Genomic DNA, 19,553 nt, shown 5'->3' on the forward strand with positions numbered 1-19,553 from the left:
TGATATACAATCCACTGTCCACAGTATGATAACATAGTTATGCATTCATGAGAGAGAATATTCTTATGAGAAAAGCCGTTATATATATTATGATAAATATTTGTGTCTACATGCAGGAAGTGTGTAGGTATCGCAAGGGAAAGTAATTTGGGAAAGAAGTAGACAGGAGGGGTAGCAGCTTCCTTTCCACAAAAAGCCACCGTACTGCACGCATGTATCAAGATGGCAGCTGTTGTTCTTGCAGGTGCAGACCTACTGTGGGTGGGAGCTTTTGATTAGGTTGTTTCAATTGAGATGTAACCCACCCAATTCAAGAGGAGTCTTAATCCTTTTCTAGAGTCCTTTATGAGAGGATAAAGGACACAGAAAAAGTCCAGAGAGCTCAGAAAGCTTGGAGAGAAAAATCCCAGAGATGCTGAGAGAACCCACAGAAGCTCAGAGAGGAGGCCACTGGAACTAGAAGTTGAAAGCAATGAGATTTAGGAGTGAAGGAGCAGCAGAAGCTGGCCATGTGTCTTCCTATCTGACAGAGGAACCCCAGATGCTAGCAGCCTTTCTTCAGAGTCCAGGTATCATCCTGTTGATGCCTTAATTGGGACATTTTCATGGTCGTAGAACTGTAAATTTGTAAACTAATAAATCCTCATTGTAAAAGCTAACCCATTTCTGGTATATTGCATTCCAGTAGCTTTAGCAAACCAAAAGAGTTAGCAACTTGGAAATAGGGACAGATATGTAGGACCTTGGATACTGATAGAGAATTCAATGAAGGAAGATGATTGTCTAGAACATTTATTGATTACATTTTGCTCCTATATTCTAGAACCTCAGAGTGAGTTTAAAACACAGATATGTTTTAAAATATGTAGTTAAATTTGATAATTAGAAGCTAAAACAATAATATCAATACCAACTGTAGTCTACCAACTTGCAAAGGCAATTAAGAAGAAATGGGAATTGCAACAAGCTTCAAAGATCAAGTTTCTTTTCTTTATTGGACATGTGGGTAGAAGCAATTCCAGATGGCTGAGTGAGTGTGGTGGAAAGAAGCAACAGACCTTGGATGCCTGCTATAGAACTGTAGAGTAGTTGATGATGTGGAAGATGGCAAAAGGTTTAAAAGACAAATACCCTTGCTTCATGAAGTTTATGATGTAGTCTTACGATAATGGTTAAGAAAGCTAGCTTAATGGGCTCGCATTCCAGCATTATTGCTTACTAATAGTGTGACCTACTAAGATATTTATTCTCTCCAAGTATAATTTCCTCATCTGCATAACATTTATAATTTTATCTCCTTTATGCCAGCTGTGCTTCCTTCCACAAGATTTTTCTGCAAGGCATGCTCTCACGGCCTACCATGTTCCTGTTGCCTGGAAAGCTCTTAGCAGGCATTAAATCTTTCAAGATCTGACTTGCATGTCACTTTCTCACAGAGCTTTGCTTCACAAAACATGGCCCCTGTATCCACCCATGAGGCTCTTAGAAGCCCTACAGGAGTGCATAAATATGAACATGCTATCATCATCCAACCAAGTAGGCTTTGAGATCTAAGGGGCCTCCGAGTTCCTGAGGATCACCTTTTTTTGTAAAGGACCAGAAAATAAGTATTTTAGGCTTTGCGGGCTATACCAAACAGATGCGAGCTGCTGTGTTCCAATAAAATTGTTTAGAGACATTGAATTTGAATTTCCTACACTTTTCACGGTCACGATAGCGGACCAGATTTGGCCCGCGCGCTGCCGCTGGCTGGCCGGCTCCTGATCCATGAGGATGGTAAATCAGCACAATGATCAGGACTAAGGTTCTGCAGCCAGATACCAGGGATCAGATCGCTGCTGTGCAAGACTGTCAAGCTCTCTGGGCTCCAACGACCTCCTCCAAAATGGGGCTGTGGCTCCTATGTCATGGGGCTGTGATATGTCATGGGGCTGTGATGAGGATTGGATGAGTAAACAGAAGAGAAGCCCAGTGCTGCCCCCCCGTGTGTGTGTGTGTGTGTGTGTAGGGCTGTTAATAATTACTTTTAGTGGAATCTAATCTGACACTTCACCATCGGAAGTACGAGATGGAGGAGGGGCGGACCCCACCCTGGGCTGGGGCACCGCGAGGCGGCGGCAGCGGCGGCGCAGGGTGAGGCCGGTGGCGGCGGCGGGAGCCGAGGGGCGGAGCGGCGGCGGCGTCGTCCCCGCCTCCTCTCGAGGGACCGCGTCTGAGCCTCGGCGGTGGCGGCGTCGGTAACGCTCGGAGCCCGAGGAGAGCTTCTTGCCCAAGAGCTGCGGCGGCCATCGAGACCCACCCAAGGCGCGTCTCCCTCGGCCTCTCGGCGCTCCCAGGCCGCAGTGTCCGTGCCCGCGCCGGTTAAGCTCGCTCGCTCGCTCTCCCTGCTTCCCTGCGTCCGGCTGCGCCATGGCTTTGGCGGCGGCGGCGCTGGCGGCGGTCGAGCCGGCCTGCGGCAGCCGGTACCAGCAGGTGAGCAGCGCCCGGGACCCGCCCCGGCCCCCGACCCTGCCCTCCTCGACGGCCGCCTCAGGCCGCGTCGGCCCAGCCTGTGACCCACGCGACGCCAGGGCTTGGCGGGCCGCGCTGGGCCTGGGACGGCCTTCGAGCCCCGGGCTCGGATCCGGGGCCGGGCCCGTCCCTCGGTGACCTGGGGCGGGACATGGGCGGTGGAAAAACCTCCTCCCGGCCTCGTAGACCGCATTTCCCGGGGCTGGCGGGTCGGTGAGTGAGAACCTGAAGGGGCATCGACCTCGTTTTCCCTTTTCCTCCCTTGGTTTGATGTCATTTGAAAGAAGAAAAAAAAAAAAGAAAGAAAGAAAGAAAGAAAAAAGAAAAAGGAACCATGAAATGGAAAAGGAAGCTGGGTGGAGAGAAAAGATTAAAATCGCTGTTGTTGCCTGCGACGGTTCGCCGCAGTGAGATGCGATTACTCAGGGTTTCGGAACCTTGCCTGGGTTTGGGAAAACCCACCTCCCTCGCCTCGGTTCTAAGACAAAAGTCTAAAACGAAGCGAGAAAGTTCGCAGTTTGCAGTTGATTCGGAAAGGGGGATCTTTATGCTGAGGCCCCAAAATGTCGAGCTACGGTGAAGGCTGCAGGGCGTGTGTTTTTAAACGCTTGAAAATGACATTTTAAGAGATTTAGTAGCATAGCTGGGGCAGAAATGTATAGGGAATATTGGCTTATTATCTCGGATATGATTTATAAATTGAGGCCTCAGGGAAAACAGCTGCTTGGTTTTTTTTCACTACTATCTGTAGCCGGGTTTCCCCCGAAATTTAGAGGGATCTGCTGCAGGGTTTTCAAGGTATTTAATCCAATACATCGACATTGTGAGAGTTGTGTCAGGCAGTAACTCGTGTTGATTTGGAACCGCAGATAATTGCTTGCATTTGTCATGTTTCAAATGCTTTCGTTACAATTTGCATACAAATGTCAGTCATGCTTTTATAAAGTCAGATGCCCTATGGTAGATGAGCTACAATTTATATTTTAGAAATACGGAAAACCAATATGATCAGAACAAGTAGATTAACCCTGGTGCGGCGAGTACTGGTTTGTTTTGCTGTCATCAGCTGTGTCTTGTAATTTCCCCCTCCCTCTGGCTGGGACTCACTAAATGACTGGTGAAGAATTTAGCCTCTTGGTTTCATAAATACGCCCAGATCTGGCAACGCAGTCTATTCTTTATATCTCTTCACTGCTTGGGGTCTGGCACACGCTTTTTGTATGACCTTGGGTAAGGCTTTGGGTTCCTTTCTGCCTTAATTAATAAAATGCAAATGACATGTCACTTTGTAACCAAGGTGTTTGCAAATCACACAGTCCCTCATAGTGTGTCAGATTCATTCTTTTTATCCTGACTTGGATAAGGCAAACAAGCAAAAAGCGGTGGTTTTTCTTTGTACTGCCATCTTCTCGAGCTATTAGGTAACGCTGACATATTGCGAGTTAAAAAAAAAAAAAAATTGATGGAGTATCAAAATTATGTATACTTTGGTCTAGTACTTAACTTTTAATATGCAATAGGTATGTCAGGGACAGGACAGCTTTATCTTATTCTTTTTAAAATCATCATTATTTTGAAAACAAATCTTCAAAAACAATGAAAAAAATATCTTCCTAGAAAAATTGTAAAATATATAAGCCAAAAAGCCCCCCACAAAACAATAATAAAAACCCCAAACAAAAACCTATTACCCATGGATAACCAATGTTAATATTTTGATGTGTATACTTGTGGACCTACAACTTTGTAAATATTCACAGATATCACTATACATGTGTACAGATAAGGATAGCTAATATTGATTGAGCGTTTACTATGCCCCAAGCACTTTAGTAAGTGCTTTACACCCGTTATCTCATTTAACCCTCAGAAAACCCCTATGAGACAGGAACTGTTTATTCTTATTGTACAGATGACAAAATCAAGACTCAAAGAGGCTAAGTAACTTGCTCAAGGTCTCGAAGCTGCTAAGTTGTGATTACAAGGATATATACACACTCACCTACTTAAAACACAGACTCATGGTCCAACTATAGGCAGAAGCATTAGCAGATATATACAGGTGCATGTGTATTCTCTTTTGCATCCATGCATACTGTACAATTCCATCTTTGTACACACACATGCAATTTTATGGACCCCTATCACAATTGCACATACCTTTGCACATGTGCACATTCGTATACTTACTTAAATATGCCCATGTGCGTCATGTTTTCAGATACTTGTGCATTTAAAGATTTCCATATATGTGCATCTATACACATACGCATGTACAGAGCACACACAAAGGCAAGTTCGTATTTAATACTATTTTGTATTTGTGATTTTCACATAACATGTTATGAATATCTTTCTATATCAATAAATATTTTTAATGTCTGCATAGCATGTAATTGTCCAGTTTCAGCAGTTATCAACACATGGCCAGTCTTGTTTCATTTATACTCCCTGCCATTATTTTGCAGCAAATCGTATCATTTCATTTCATCAATAAATAGTTCTGTGTGTACCTCTAAAAGATAATGGTATGATATTTAAAGCAGATATTATTAGATGAGGAATACATCATAAGAGCAGCTTGTTACCAATTATGAACTTGGAAGCAGGATTGTGAATGTCAGGAGCCGGAGATCTGCAGCCATCCTTTGCATTTGATTTGACTCACTCTTGGTAAACCATGTGCTTTGTGTTTTTATAGCAGTGATGGATTCCTGTTGATCCATGCTTATTTGCTTGCCTGGTCCCTCTGGTGACCATTCTTAGGGGAGATTTAATAGCTTAATTGTATTATTTGTGCTCTGGGAACAGGAAAAACTCCCTGGTCAGGGCAGAAACCAAAGCCCATTACTATCTAAGAGTGAATCCTCCAAACTGATGCCACCCACTGGTTTGCCTACAAATAACATGGAGTTTTTTGTCCTAGACACCAATTATATCACAAAACTTTGCGTAAAATTATATTGTAAAATAAATCCTACTGCAAGGGTGAATTTTGAGTTTAAAAAACAAAAGGCTTGAAGAAATTAAGGACATTCCCTGATTTATTTGGTCTTGGGACTTTAAAATAGTTTGTTGACTTAACAGTTTATTCTTACGTTATTTTTGCATAAGTGCAACTGCTTAGTGACGCAGTATTCTTCTGCTAGTAGATGTTGATTTACATAAATCAACTTTTAACACTTTAAATAGAGATTAATGCTGCAAGTCGGGTTGGTGATCTTGTCTGCTCTCAGGTCAATTATTGACAAATGGTCAGTCTTGTTTCATTTATATTCAAGTTTTATTTATACTTCATTTTTTGCCAAAAAGTCAGGCAATTGGTAAACATCATACATTGAATTTATTGGGCTTTACATTTTTTTCCAATTGTAATTGGTTCCAGTACTGGCTAGGTAGAAGTGTAATTAATTATTCATTGCTGCCTTCACTAAGTGTAATAATAAAGTAAGTGTTATCATACATCACCCAGTACATCCTGTGTTTCCATTAGACTGGCATACTTTTCTCAATAACATAATTTGTATTAAAAGCCTCAAATGTTAACTTTAAATACTGATCAGGTTTAGGAACATTTCTAGTAAAGTATTTTCTTGTTATAGCGGTTCTTTTCATATGTATAATGTATTTCTTATCCCTAGAGCAGGTTAGCATAATTTTGGCAATGTTTTTTTGCCACTGTCTTTAAACTAGTATGTTGGAGTAACATTGGTTAGTAGTAACTATAATCTGAGGCTTGAATGCAATTGTGGAGGCCTTTCTAGAAATTGGATAGTGTATGATTTGAAAAATAAGAATTTAGGGAGTGGCTACTAATTTCATTTTATCTATCATCCAGTGCTTAAATATGGTGTTTAAACTTAAACATTTCCTGTTATACAAATTAGTACATAGATACAATCTTTGTGTGCTAGATTCAAACAATAACTTTGTAAAGGAAAACTTGGTTTCTCTTTTTTTCCAGTTCTTTCCAAGAGGTTTGCATTCAAGTTTGGTGTACATTCTTCAGGATTTTTCTTCTTTTCTTTCCTTTGTTTTTTTTTTAACTTTTTATTTTGAAATAATTTGCAACTTAGAAGACAGTTGCAAAATTAATACAAAACCCATACAGAGAACTCCATCATACCCCCTATTCAGATAACCAGATCCACCAGCTTTTAACATTTTGCCACATTTGCCATATCATTCTATTATTTTTTAAACATTTGAGAGGTTGTATACATCTTGCTCCTAGAACATTTAATATTTCAATGTATATTTCCTAAGTCAAGGATATTTACTTATGTAACCACCTTAAGTGTAGTTGTCAGGAAATTTTAACATTGATAAAAAGTTTACAGTCTATAATGCAGTTTTTTCATATGCTCCAATGTCCTTTGGGGCATTTTTTTTCCACCATTTTTAGATTCAGTCCAGGATCATGTATTGCATTTAACTGTCATTGTCTCTTTTATTCTAGGTTGTTTTTTTTTTTTTTTAAATTATGGAAGCATATATACAACATAAAATTTCCCATCTCAGCTCCCCCAACTATACAATTCATTGTGATAATCACATTCACAATTTTTTGCTACCCTCTCCACTATCCATTACCAAATCTTTCCCATCACCCCAAACAGAAACTCTGTACTCATTATGCACTAACTCCCCATCCCCCACAACCTGTAATATTCTTTCTGTCTCTGTGAATTTGTATATTCTAGGTATTTCATGTTAGTAGAATCATACAGTATCTGTCCCTTTGTGTCTGACTTATTTCACTCAACATATCTTCAAGGTTCATCTATGTTGTAGCATGTATCAGAACCTCATTCCTTTTAAGGCTGAAGATTATATTCTTTTGTGTGTGTTTGTGTGTTTACCAGATTTTGTTTATCCATTCATCTGTTGATGGCCATTTGGCTAGCTTCCAATTTTTGGCTATTGTGAATTATGTTGCTATGATAATTGGAGTACAAATATCTGTTTGAGTTCCTGCTTTCAATTCTTTTGGGTATGTACCTAAAGTGGTATTGCTGGGTCATATGGTAGTTCTATGTTTAACTTTTTGAGGAACTACCAAACTGCCAGAGAAGCTATACCATTTTACATTCCCACCAGCAATGTAAGGTCCCTATTTCTCCACATCCTCTCCAGCACTTTTTTTTTTTTTTTTCAAATAATAGCTATTCTAGTGGATGTGTAGTAGTATCTCATTGTGGTTTTGATTTTATTTTACCTAATGGCTAATTATGCTGAGCATCTTTTCATGTGTGTCTTAGCCATTTGTATGTCTTTGGAGAAATATCTATTCATGTCCTTTCCCATTTTTAAATTGGATTGTTTGTCTTTTTGTTGTTGAGTTGTAGGTGTTCTTTATATATTCTAGATATTAAAACCTTATCAGATAAATGTTTTCCAAATATTTTCTTCCATTCTGTAGGTTATCTTTTTTTTTTTTTCTTTTTAATTTTTATTGGGATTGTTCAGATACCTTACAATTATCCAAAGATCCAAAGTGTAAGATCAGTTGCCCCTGGTACCCACATACAGTTGTGCATCCATCACCGCACTTAATTTTTGTTCAATTTTTAGAATGTTTTCATTACTCCAGACAAGAAATAAAGTGAGAGATGAAAAAAGAAAAAGAAAAAAAAAAAAAAGAAAAGGAAACTCGAATCCTCCCATATCTCTAACCAACCCCCCTCAATTGTTGACTCGTAGTGTTGGTATAGTACATTTGTTACTGTTTATGAAAGAATGTTGAAATACTACTAACTGTACTATATAGTTTGCAATAGGTATATATTTCTTCCCTGTATGCCCCTCTATTATAAACTTCTAGTTGTATTGTCATACATTTGTTCTGGTTCATGGAAGAGTTTTCTAATATTTGTACAATTAATCATGGACATTGCCCACCATAGGATTCAGTTTTATACATTCCCATCTTTTGACCTCCAACTTTCCTTCTGGTGACATATATGACTCTGAGCTTCCCCTTTCCACCTCATTCACGCATCTGTAGTTTATCTTTTCACTCTCTTGATAATGCCCTTTAATGCACAAAAGTTTTAAATTTTGCTGAAGTCCAAGTTACCTGTTTTTTGTTGTTGTTGCTTGTGCTTTTGCTGTGAAGTCTAAGAATGCATTGCCTAATACAAGGTCCTGAAGATATTTTCCTATGTTTTCTTTTAATTAAGAGTTTTGTAGTTTCAGCTCTTCATTTAAGTCATTGATCCATGTAAAGTTAATTTTTGTATATGGTGTGAGGTAAGTAAGGGTCCACTTTCATTCTTTTTGCATATAGATATCCAGTTTTCCCAGCACCATTTGTTGAAGAGACTGTTCTTTCTCCATTGAGTGGACTTGGCTCCCTTGTCAAAAATCAATTGGCCATGGTTGTGTGGGTTTATTTCTGAACTCTTATTCGATTCCATTGTTTTATGTATCTGTCTTTGTGCTTGCATCACAGTGTTTTGATTATTGTAGTTTTGTAATAAGGGTTTTTTTGTGTTTTTAAATTTTATTATTTAATTTTATCTTTTTTTTTTAATTGCAGAAACTGTGGATTACAGAACAATCATGCATTAAACACAGGATTCCCATATATCACCCTATTATCAACACCTTGCATTGGTGTGATACAATTGTTACAACTAATGAAAGCACATTTTATAAGTGTACTTACTAACTATATAGTCCATGGTTTAACTGAGGGCTCACTGTGTTATGCAGTTCTATGGATTTTTTGAAATGTGATTTTATTGAGATATAGTCACATACCATACAGTCATCCAAAGTCTATAATCAGTTGTTCACAGTATCACATATCATTCATCACCACAATCAATCTTTGAACATTTTCATTACTCCAAAAAATAAGAATAAAAATTAAGGTAAAAAACAATATCTAAAACATCCATACCTCTCCTCACCCTCTGTTGTTCATTTACTTTTTTTTTAACAGTTTTATTGAGATATATTCACACATTCTGCAATCGTCCACAGCGTACAAATATTCACAGCACCATCATACAGTTGTGCGTTCTTCACCAGAATCAATTTTTGAACCTTTTCTTTACTCCAAAAAAATAAAAATAAAAGCAAAAAAGAACACCCAAAACTTTCCATCCCCTCCATCCCACCCTATTCTTCATCTAATTTTTGTCCCCAATTTCCCACTCATCTGTCCATACACTGGATAAAGGGAGTGCGAGCCACAAGGTTTTCGCAATCACACAGTCACACTGTACAAGCTACATAGTTATACAATCATCTTCAAGAATCAAGGTCACTGAGTTGCCGTTCCACAGCTTCAGGTATTTCCCTCTAGCCATTCTAACACAATAAAAACTAAAAAGATATTTATATAATGCATAAGAAAACTCTCCAGAGTGACTGCTCAACTCCATTTGAAATCTCTCAGCCACTGAAACTTTATTTTGTTTTGTTTCTCTTCCCCCTTTTGTTCCAAGAAGATTTTCTCAATCCTACGATGCTGGGCCCAGGGTCATCCCCAGGAGTCATTTCCCACGTTGCCAGGGAGATTTACACCCCTGGGAATCAGGTCCCACATAGGAGGTTAGGGCAGTGAGTTCACCTGCCCAGTGGGCTTAGGGTAGGGGGGCACTTCTGAACAACAAAGAGGCTCTCTGGGGGAAACTGTTAGGCACAGTTATAATAGGCTTAGCCTCTTCTATGGATTTTTTGTTTTAAATGATCTTCTAGTAACATATATACAACCTAAAATTTCCCCTTTTAACCAAACTCAAATATATAATTCAGTGCTACTAATTATGTTTACAATGTTGTGCTACCATCACCACTATCCCTTACCAAAACTTTTCCATTGTCCCAAATAGAAATTGTGTAATAAAAGTTTGGAAATCAGAAGTGTGGGTCCTCCAACTCTGTTTTTCTTTTTCAAGATAGCTTTAGCTATTCAGGGTCCTGTACCCTTCCATATGAGTTTGCTGATTAGTTTTTCCATTTCTTTGAAGAAGTCTGTTAGAATTTTGGTTGAGATTGTTTTTAGTCTGTAAGTCACTTTGAGTAGTGTTGACATCTTAATGAAATTAAGTCTTCCAGTCCATGAGTATGGAATATCTTTCCATTTATTTAGGTTTTTGCCTTTAAAAAATTTTTGAAATGGGATAATTTTAAAATAAACTACTTTTTGAAACAGTTTGAGATTTACAGAAAAATTGAGAAGATTGTACAGTTCTTATATATCCCACACCCAGTCTCCCCTATTAATATTTACATTAGAATGATACTTTTATCATAATTAGTGAACCAGTGTTGATACATATTATTAACTAAAGTGCATACTTTATTCCAGTTTTCCTAATTTTTACATAATGTCCTTTTTCTTTCCCAGGATCTCATCCAAGATACCATATTACATTTAGTTATTACATCTTTTTGGCTTCTCTTAGCTGTGACAGTTTCTTAAACTTTCCTTGTTTTGAATGACCTTGACAGTTTTGCGAAGCATTTGTTGGGTATTTGTAAAATGTCCCTCAGTTGAGATTTTTCTGCTATTTTTCTCATGATTAGACTGGGGTTATGGGTTTTTGGTAGGATGACCACAGAGGTAAAGTGCCATTTTCATCACATTATCTCAAGGGTACATGGTATCAACATGACTTTTCACTGTTAATGTTGATATTGATCACTTGACTCAAATACTGTTAGGTTTCTCCACTTTCAAGTTACTTTTTCCCCCTTACCTCTTTTCATACTATACTCTTTGGAAGGAAGGTACTATGCACAGCCCACACTTAAGGATTGGGAGTTATGCTCTCCTTTGTTGAGGGAGGAGTATCTACATACATTATGTGGAATATTTCTGCATGGGAGCACTTTGAGTTGGCACCCGTGTCCCCTTGACATACCTCCATCATTGTGAGTTTTTGTTTTTAGAGCACTTCCTTAATTTCTGGCACCAGGCTCATCTTATATATTTCCTGCCTTGTCCTAGAATCAGCCATTTCTCCAAGGATCCTTGATTCCTTTTATTGGAGATTGGTATTAAAATCCAAGATCAAGGTTCTAGGTGTGTTTGTTGCTATTGGAATGTCATAGCTTCTGGGTCTTCTAAAAGACAGAGCAAGGAAATATATATGTGTATTTTAGCCATTGTATATATACTTATCTATAAATATGTCCATATGTAGCCCTCTATATCTTCATTAAACTAAACAGAGTTCACACTGAGGTCTCCAACTCAAACACATTACCATTCTGGCCTTCTCCTCTAGTTTACCTATAATCCCTCACTTCAACAGTGAGAAACCTGGCTCCCACCATCCACCATTCATTTACTTTGTTGTTCAATTCCAGTATACATTTATAGTAATATCAGAAATTTTTAACCCATATCCCCATGGGTAATAACTTTATCAACTAGAGTACAGTGCTTATGTAGAGCTCCTATTGCCTTTAGTCTTACGGACTCCACTCATTTCCAAAGTTAATTTGGTCAGCACCTTCTCTCCCCACTCCTTCAGTGAGGTTGTATTTATAATAGAGTTAGATTGTTTTGTCACATTTCTGCATTCCATCCTGGGATCCCCAGATCTCCTGAATAATTTTTAAAAATTTGCATACATTAAGGTTCACTCTTTGTGTTGTAAAGTTCTGTAGGTTTTGACAAACACAGGGTGTCTTTAATTTTTTTGCATTTTAAGCAATACTTTTTTTTGAAGAAAAAAACGGTAGGAGTGATTTCCCTCTTTTGCTTATTTTCTGTATTTTCTATTATGATCATTCACTGCTTTAAAAAATTAATTAGAAAAACCCTTTATTTGGAAATAATTTCAACCTTACAGAAAGTTGGAAGAACAGTATAAAAGAACACCTATGTATGTGTTTTCCAGATTCACCTTAAACATTAAGTTTTGATTAACAAGTCATACATAAATAAAATCCAGTAAAAATTGAAAGCAATATAGGTAAAACTCAAGTTTAACCACCACAATCCTTTCTCTATAGAATTCAGTGTTTATTTCACTTTTTACTATTTATTTATTTACTTTGTTCCTATAAAATTTAGATGAAATTTTGTAGACTAGGGAATCAGAAATGTAGCGTTCTTAGTTTTGTTTTTTTTTTTTAATTTTGAAATAAATTCAAACTTATAGGAACAGTTGCAAAAACAATACAAACCCCATACACAGAATTCCAGCATACGCCACCATTTCTTTCTTTCCCTCCCTCCCTATCATCCATCATCTATTGCTCTGTCTTCTGAACATATGAGAGCAAGCTGTACACATCCTTGAACAAATATAATTCACATATACATTTCCCATGAACAAGAACATTCTTTTATGCAATCCCATTAAGCGCCGCTAAGAAGTTCAAGAAATTCAATATTGATACAAAGCTTAGATTCTGTATTTCCTTTTTTTTTTCTTATGTACCAACTGTGTCCCTTTGAGCCTCCTCTCCTCCATCCTCATATCCCATCCAGGATCATCCTTGGCATTTGTATTAGTTAGGGTTCTCCTTGGAAACAGAATCAATGAGAGATGTCTCTTATTACCAAATTGTAAAAGTGACTCACGCAACTGCGGGAGCGCACGAGTCCAAATTCTGCAGAGCCGTCAACAAGCTGTCAACTCCAAGGAAGACGTCCGATGAACTCCTTGGGAAACGAACCGACAACTTTGACGAACTCCTCAGGAAACGAACTGGCAACTTTGACGAAATCCTCAGGAAACGAAGTGGCAACTTCGACGAGCTCCCCAGGAAAAGCTTCACTGAGCAGCTGAAGAAGAAGTGAAGGTTCTCTAACCCTCCGGCTTATAAGCCTCCAACTGATCACCCGGACCAAATCCAGCCAATTGCATTCTCTCACTGTGGAAGCACGCCCCTTGATGAGTCATCAGTCAGCTGCAGTCAATTGACTGATGATCGACAAACCAACCAGCCTCAAATAGCCTCACAGCAATCGTCAGGCCAGTGCCCGCTTGACCAGACAGCTAGGCCACCTAGCCAAGTTGACACATGAACCCAACCATCACAGCATTTCATTGTCATTATCTATGTAGACTGTCTTTTTTTTTTTTTTTATAATTGTGGAAATGTATATACAGCCTAAATCTTCCCATTCCAACCCCTCCATAGCATTCCATTAGTAGGATTAATCACATTTAGAATGTTGCAATGCTATCACCTTCCCACCATCCATTACTAGAAATTTCCCTTCACCCCAAACAGAAACCCTATACTCATTTCTTTGCCTCTTCCCCCACTTCTTGGAACCCCTGCTCTACTTTTCATCTCTATGGTCATATTCTCTGATACTTTCTTTGTGTTTAACCTGGGGCTTAAATTTAACCTCTTAAATCTATAACAATCTTGTTTTTCTTTGATACCAACTTAACTTCAATAGAACACGTAAACTATATTCCTATACTCCTCCATTCCCCCACCTCCTTTATGTAGTTCTTGTCAAAAATTATGTATTTTACATTGAGTCAAAACCACTGATTTATCGTTAGTTTATGTATTTTAGATCCTGTAGGAAGTAAACAGTGGAGTTACAAATCAAAAATACAGTAGTATTGGTATTTATATTTACCATGTGATCTTCTTCATGTGGTTTCAGTCAGTTGTTGAGTGTCCCTTCCTTTCAGCCTGCTCAACTCCCTTTAGCGTTTCTTCTAGGACTGATCAGCTGATGATGCAGTCCCTCAGCTTTTGATTAGCCGGGAATGTTTTCATCTCCCCCTCATTTTTACCCTCCAGTTGTTTGTGAATTTTCTGTCTCTGATGGTTATTGATTTCTATTTGTATTCCACTGTGGTCAGAGAATGTGCTTTGAATATATTCAATTTTTTTTTTTTTTAATTTATTGAGGCTTGTTTTATGTCCCAGCATATGGTCTATTCTGGAGAAAGAGCCGTGATCACTAGAGAAGAATGTGTGTGCTGGTGATTTGGGATTTAATGTTCTATATATGTCTGTTAAATTTCTCTATATCTCCTTGCTTTGTTTCTCTGTTGGTAGGGCTCCCTTTTAGTATCTGAAGTAGGGCAGGTCTTTTATTAGCAAAATCTCTCAGCATTTGTTTGTCTGTGAAAATTTTAAGCTCTCCCTCAAATTTGAAGGGGAGTTTTGCTGGATAAAGTATTCTTGGTTGGAAATTTTTCTCTCTCAGAATTTTAAATATGTCATGCCACTGCCTTCTTACCTCCATGGTGGCCACTGAGTAGTCACTACTTAGTCTTATGTTGTTTCCTTTGTATGTGGTGAACTGCTTTTCTCTTGCTGCTTTCAGAACTTGCTGCTTCTCTTCAGTATTTGACAGTCTGATCAGACTATGTCTTGGAGTGGTTTTATTTGGATTTATTCTATTTGGAGTTCGCTGGGCATTTATGCTTTGTGTATTTATATTGTGTAGAAGGTTTGGGAAGTATTCCCCAACAATTTCTTCGAATACTCTTTCTAGACCTTTACCCTTGTCTTTCCCTTCTGGGACACCAATGAGTCTTAAATTTGGATGTTTTATTTTATCTATCATATCTCTGAGATCCATTTCGATTTTTTTGATTTTTTCCCCATTCTTTTGTTCTTTCATTTTCCGTTCTGTGGACCTTGAGGAGGCTGAGTTGTTGTTCAACTTCCTCTAATCTTGTATTATTAGTATCCAGAGTCTTTAATTTGGCCAACAGTTTCTTTTATTTCCATAAGATCTTCTATTTTTTTATTTACTCTTGCAATTTCTTCTTTATGGTCTTTTAGGGTCTTCTTTATATCCTGTGCCATGCTCTTCTTCATGTCCTTTATATCCTGTGCCATGCTCTCGTTGTCTGTCTTTAGTTCTTTGATTAATTGCTCCATGTACTGTGTCTCTTCTGAGCTTTTTATTTGGGTGTTTGGGTTTGGGTCCTCCATAGTGTCTGTTTTTTTCATATGCTTTAAGATTTTCTGTTGTTTTTGGCCTCTTGGCATTTGCTTTACTTGATCTCTAATTTGTCAGAACTACAGCTTGGTGGCTGCATTTTCTCTAACTAACCAGCAGATGGTGTCCGTGAGTCACCTCTTCCCCTCAAGGCAGTTCTCCCCAACTTGGTCTTTGTGGTCTATGGGGATCTGATTCTTGTGGGGTTCAATTGGTGCACTAAATTTAGGTGTGTTGTTGGTACTGTCCGTCCTGAATGTGTGGCATGTGTCTGGGTGGTTAGGGAGGCAGGGCAGCTTTAATAATCAAACCTCCCAGGTGTTCCCAGAGATTTAAGGCTGTTGCAAGAGCCTAAGCCTTCATTTCAGTCTTGTTGCCTCTGCTGCTGACCCACAAGTCCTTGGTATTGGCATAGGGTCCCTGCGATTTCCAAGTGGGTCCTCTTTCTCAGCCGTGTTCTTCCAGGACCTCTGCTGAGGGAAGGTTGTGCCATGTCACAAGTGTGCTCCGGCCCTCCAGGGAAGCCCTGGGCTGCCAGGCCATGCAGGGGTTTTCCCAGCCTGCTTTAAAGATGGTTGAATGGGGCATGTTAATTTCCCTCTTTTCACACAGCTCCTCCTTCCCAGCTCCGGGACAATTAGCTGTGGGTGCACTAAAGGCCACGATCCACGGCCAATATTATGGTGTGTGTGTGGTGCTGCGGGAAAGACTCCCTGTCACACTGGGTTTCTTGGCATGGTTCTGGGCTATAGCTCTGGCCCTGGGCAGGAGCGTTCCCAGCCCACTGGGGAGATGGCTGCAAGGGGTGCAGTTTCTTTCTCCTTTTTGCTCCTCTCTGCCCCCCGGCCCCAAGACAATCAGCAGTGAGCTGTCCTCCATGCCAGACACCGAGAGGTTGGCACAACCAGCTCCTGCCATGCTTCACTGTGCGGTTCTCAGCATCGTAACCACAGCTGCTCCCGGGTTTTGTTTTGCTTTGTTTTAAAAGAACTAGTCCGTCTCCCAATGCCAACCGATGGTTTCCCTGCTCCGTAGTGCAGCCAACGGACTTTCAGCCGGCTCACTCACTCGTTTCAGAATGCAGTCTCCTGGTTTCACCAAATACACAGTCCCTGTGGATTTAGCAGACCTTATCCGGCTGGTGCATTGCTGGAACTGGTGTTCTGGGTCATTTTCTGGCTTTTATCTAGTATTTTTCATGGAGGTGTTTTTTTGCCCTGTCTCACCTAGCCGCCATCTTAGGTTCTCTCTGTTCTTAGTATTTTTAAGCTTTTTTTATAAGAGCTATGTCATGGCATCCAAATTTTTCAGGTAACTTTGGGTTAATAAGCAGTTTTTGAAGCTTGTAATGAAGACTTCAGGATCCAGCAGGTTCATCTTGGACTCTAAGTAGAGACTAATTCAGGAAAACATAAATAGACTTCATTGAAACACTTTAATTGGTAATTGTCCAGATTCTGTGATGAAATAAGTAGCAAGGCAAGAACTTGAACCTCTTTCTAGCCTTATTTTCCTTTGTGAAATGAGGTAGTTGTGCCAGATACTTTTGATGTCTCCTTTCAGATAATTGTTTTTACGTGTAGAAAGAAGCTAGTGATTTTGATCCAAGGGACAACATTATGCTAATGAGTTAGCAATTTTTTTTCTTTATAATGTGTTATCAGTAAAGCACAGATGGGGTTAGTTTACACTAAAAGCTAAAAAATTTTAAGCATGGTTTGAAAAATTAAAAAATATCTCCTCAATAATATACTTTAAAAGAATGAGTCAATGATGAGTGTAATATACTGTTTTATGATTTTAGAGTATTTAAAATATTCTGTTTTTAAGATTTACTTTCTGGTCTGCTTCAAATAAATAGTTACATATTTAACTGCTGGATAGCATGTAAGGGAGGCAAAAATTAATACTTTTAGAAATTAGGAAAAGTGATCTTTTTCTAAAAAAAACTTTTTATTTTGATATAATTATAGACTCAGAAGTAGTTGCAAAAATAGTATAGAGAAGTCCCATGTTTCCATCACCCAACTTCTCCCAGTGGTAACATCTTATATAACTGTATAGAGCATTATCGTGACCAGGAAATTGACATTGTCCCAATATAATTAACTAGGATTCAGACCTTACTCCAGCGTCACCAGTTTTTACCTGCACTCATTTTTTACCCCCGTATATTTTTGTATGACATAGTTCTCAGACTGCCTGGTTTTAAGTGAGAGTTATCATTGTTAACTGTGTAATTCCCTCACACTCAGGCAAACTGTTGTGGGATTTTGTTACTCCTCTCTGTGCTAGGTAATTTGTCCTAAGCATTCCCCAAATGGCTTTTCTACAGTATGTACTTTTCCTTTCTTTCTTTCCCTTCCTCCCTCCCACCTTCTTATTTTCTTCTCTCTTTTCTTCCTCTTTCTTTTTCCTTTTTCTTTCCCTTGCCCTCCTTTGCTGTCTTTAGTACTGAAGAAGGAAAGGGTGGGAGGAAGACAATTTTTAGTTTGAAAGTAAAAAAAGAAGAGGGGATGTGCCTTCCCCACTATGAATAAAGTTGGAGAGCCTTTTTTCCTAATTCGTCCATAAAGCCACAGCTGTTCCATTGGCAAAAATTAACACATTTTGTTCATGCCACATAAAAGAATTCTCTATGGTTTTTCATAATTTAAAATTATATAAATTTATTATTTTTCTTTTTGTGGCCTACAGTTTACCAGTAACTTTATGTTCAGAAAGGAAGGAATGAATTTGATCGATAGCAGAAGACTTGACATAGCTGTACCATTAATAATGCTTGCATATGTCAGATCCACCATTGCTAGTTGTGTGACCTTAGCACACTGATTAACCTGTCTGCCTTGGTTTCCCCATATGTCGATGGAAATAATAGTAGTATTAACTTCATATTCATAAGGTTATACTGAGGAATATTTGTAAAATACTTAGGATAGTGTAATACTTAGAACGCTTAGCACGTTAAGTGTTAAACAGAAACATAAATCTGTGAATAGGGAATTTCCATCGATGTTAGTAAAAAGTCCTTTGGAACAGAAGATATGCTAATATCTTCTAATTAATCCATTTCTTCAAATCTAATTGAGCTATTAGCACAGTTCAGTAATGGTATTTACTATAAATCTTGAATCTCTTCAGTATTTTTATTGCATTTATACACATGACTCTAATGTTTTAAAAAGTACCAAATTGAGGTTGGTTAGTGCCACTTTGGTAATAGTGGCCAGACGTTGTCCACTTGTGCTGATGAATAGTTCTGACAGAAGGAAAGAAGTGCTTTGGGAAAAAATTTATACTGTATACTTATTCCAGATAAGTATAATAGCAACATTTTTAATAAAACAGCACATAGGGGTGAAATAGTTACATATTTAATTGCTGGATAGCATGTAAGGGAGGATATCATACTTGAAAATCTGTTTAATTCTAGATTTTCAATTCTGGATAATCTTTTACAAACAAGAAAATGTTAATTTAGAATGTTTTTTGGACTTTATTTATTAAAAGAAGCTAGCTCTTTAATTTCTGGTATTAATTCTTACTGCTTTTAGTAGTTACATTTTCAGAAGTTTGAAATATCTGCTCAAGTTACCATAGAAGCAGCAAGAGAAGTAGGATTTGAGGATGTCTGCAGCCTTTGGGTCCTGTCCTTGATTGGTGGTTGATAAGATATTGTCTTCAACACTTTTGTCCTTGTAGTTGAATTGCATTTCCAGATATCATATTTTAAAATGTGCTTAAAATCAGTTCTACTCAGTCATGCATTCTTTTTTTTTTTTTTTGTGGGCAGGAATCTGGATTTATTCCAAGAGCAGTGGGATACAGTTGATGGGTTTTATTTATTTATTTATTTTTTTACCCTTTGAAAGCCCTGCATCTCGGGGTAATTTTTTTTTTTTTAATCTTCATTTTATTGAGATATATTCACATACCACGCAGTCATACAAAACAAATCGTACTTTCGATTGTTTACAGTACCATTACATAGTGGTACATTCATCACCCAAATCAATCCCTGACACCTTCATTAGCACACACACAAAAATAACAAGAATAATAATTAGAGTGAAAAAGAGCAATTGAAGTAAAAAAGAACACTGGGTACCTTTGTCTGTTTGTTTCCTTCCCCTATTTTTCTACTCAT

General features: G+C 38.3%; 1 protein-coding gene across 1 annotated transcript in view; it reads left to right on the forward strand.

Moving 5' to 3' along the window:
• The first annotated feature begins 2,159 nt into the window (after window positions 1-2,159).
• NDFIP1 (Nedd4 family interacting protein 1) overlaps window positions 2,160-19,553 on the forward strand; it is a 62,981-nt gene continuing 45,587 nt past the window's right edge. The window contains exon 1 of the mRNA XM_037801307.1: window positions 2,160-2,472. Coding sequence (XP_037657235.1) covers window positions 2,410-2,472 — 63 coding nt within the window. The 5' untranslated portion in view covers window positions 2,160-2,409. The remainder of the gene's footprint in view (window positions 2,473-19,553) is intronic.

Source organism: Choloepus didactylus, chromosome 13 (genome assembly GCF_015220235.1).
Source record: "Choloepus didactylus isolate mChoDid1 chromosome 13, mChoDid1.pri, whole genome shotgun sequence".
Classification (NCBI taxonomy): Eukaryota; Metazoa; Chordata; class Mammalia; order Pilosa; family Megalonychidae; genus Choloepus; species Choloepus didactylus.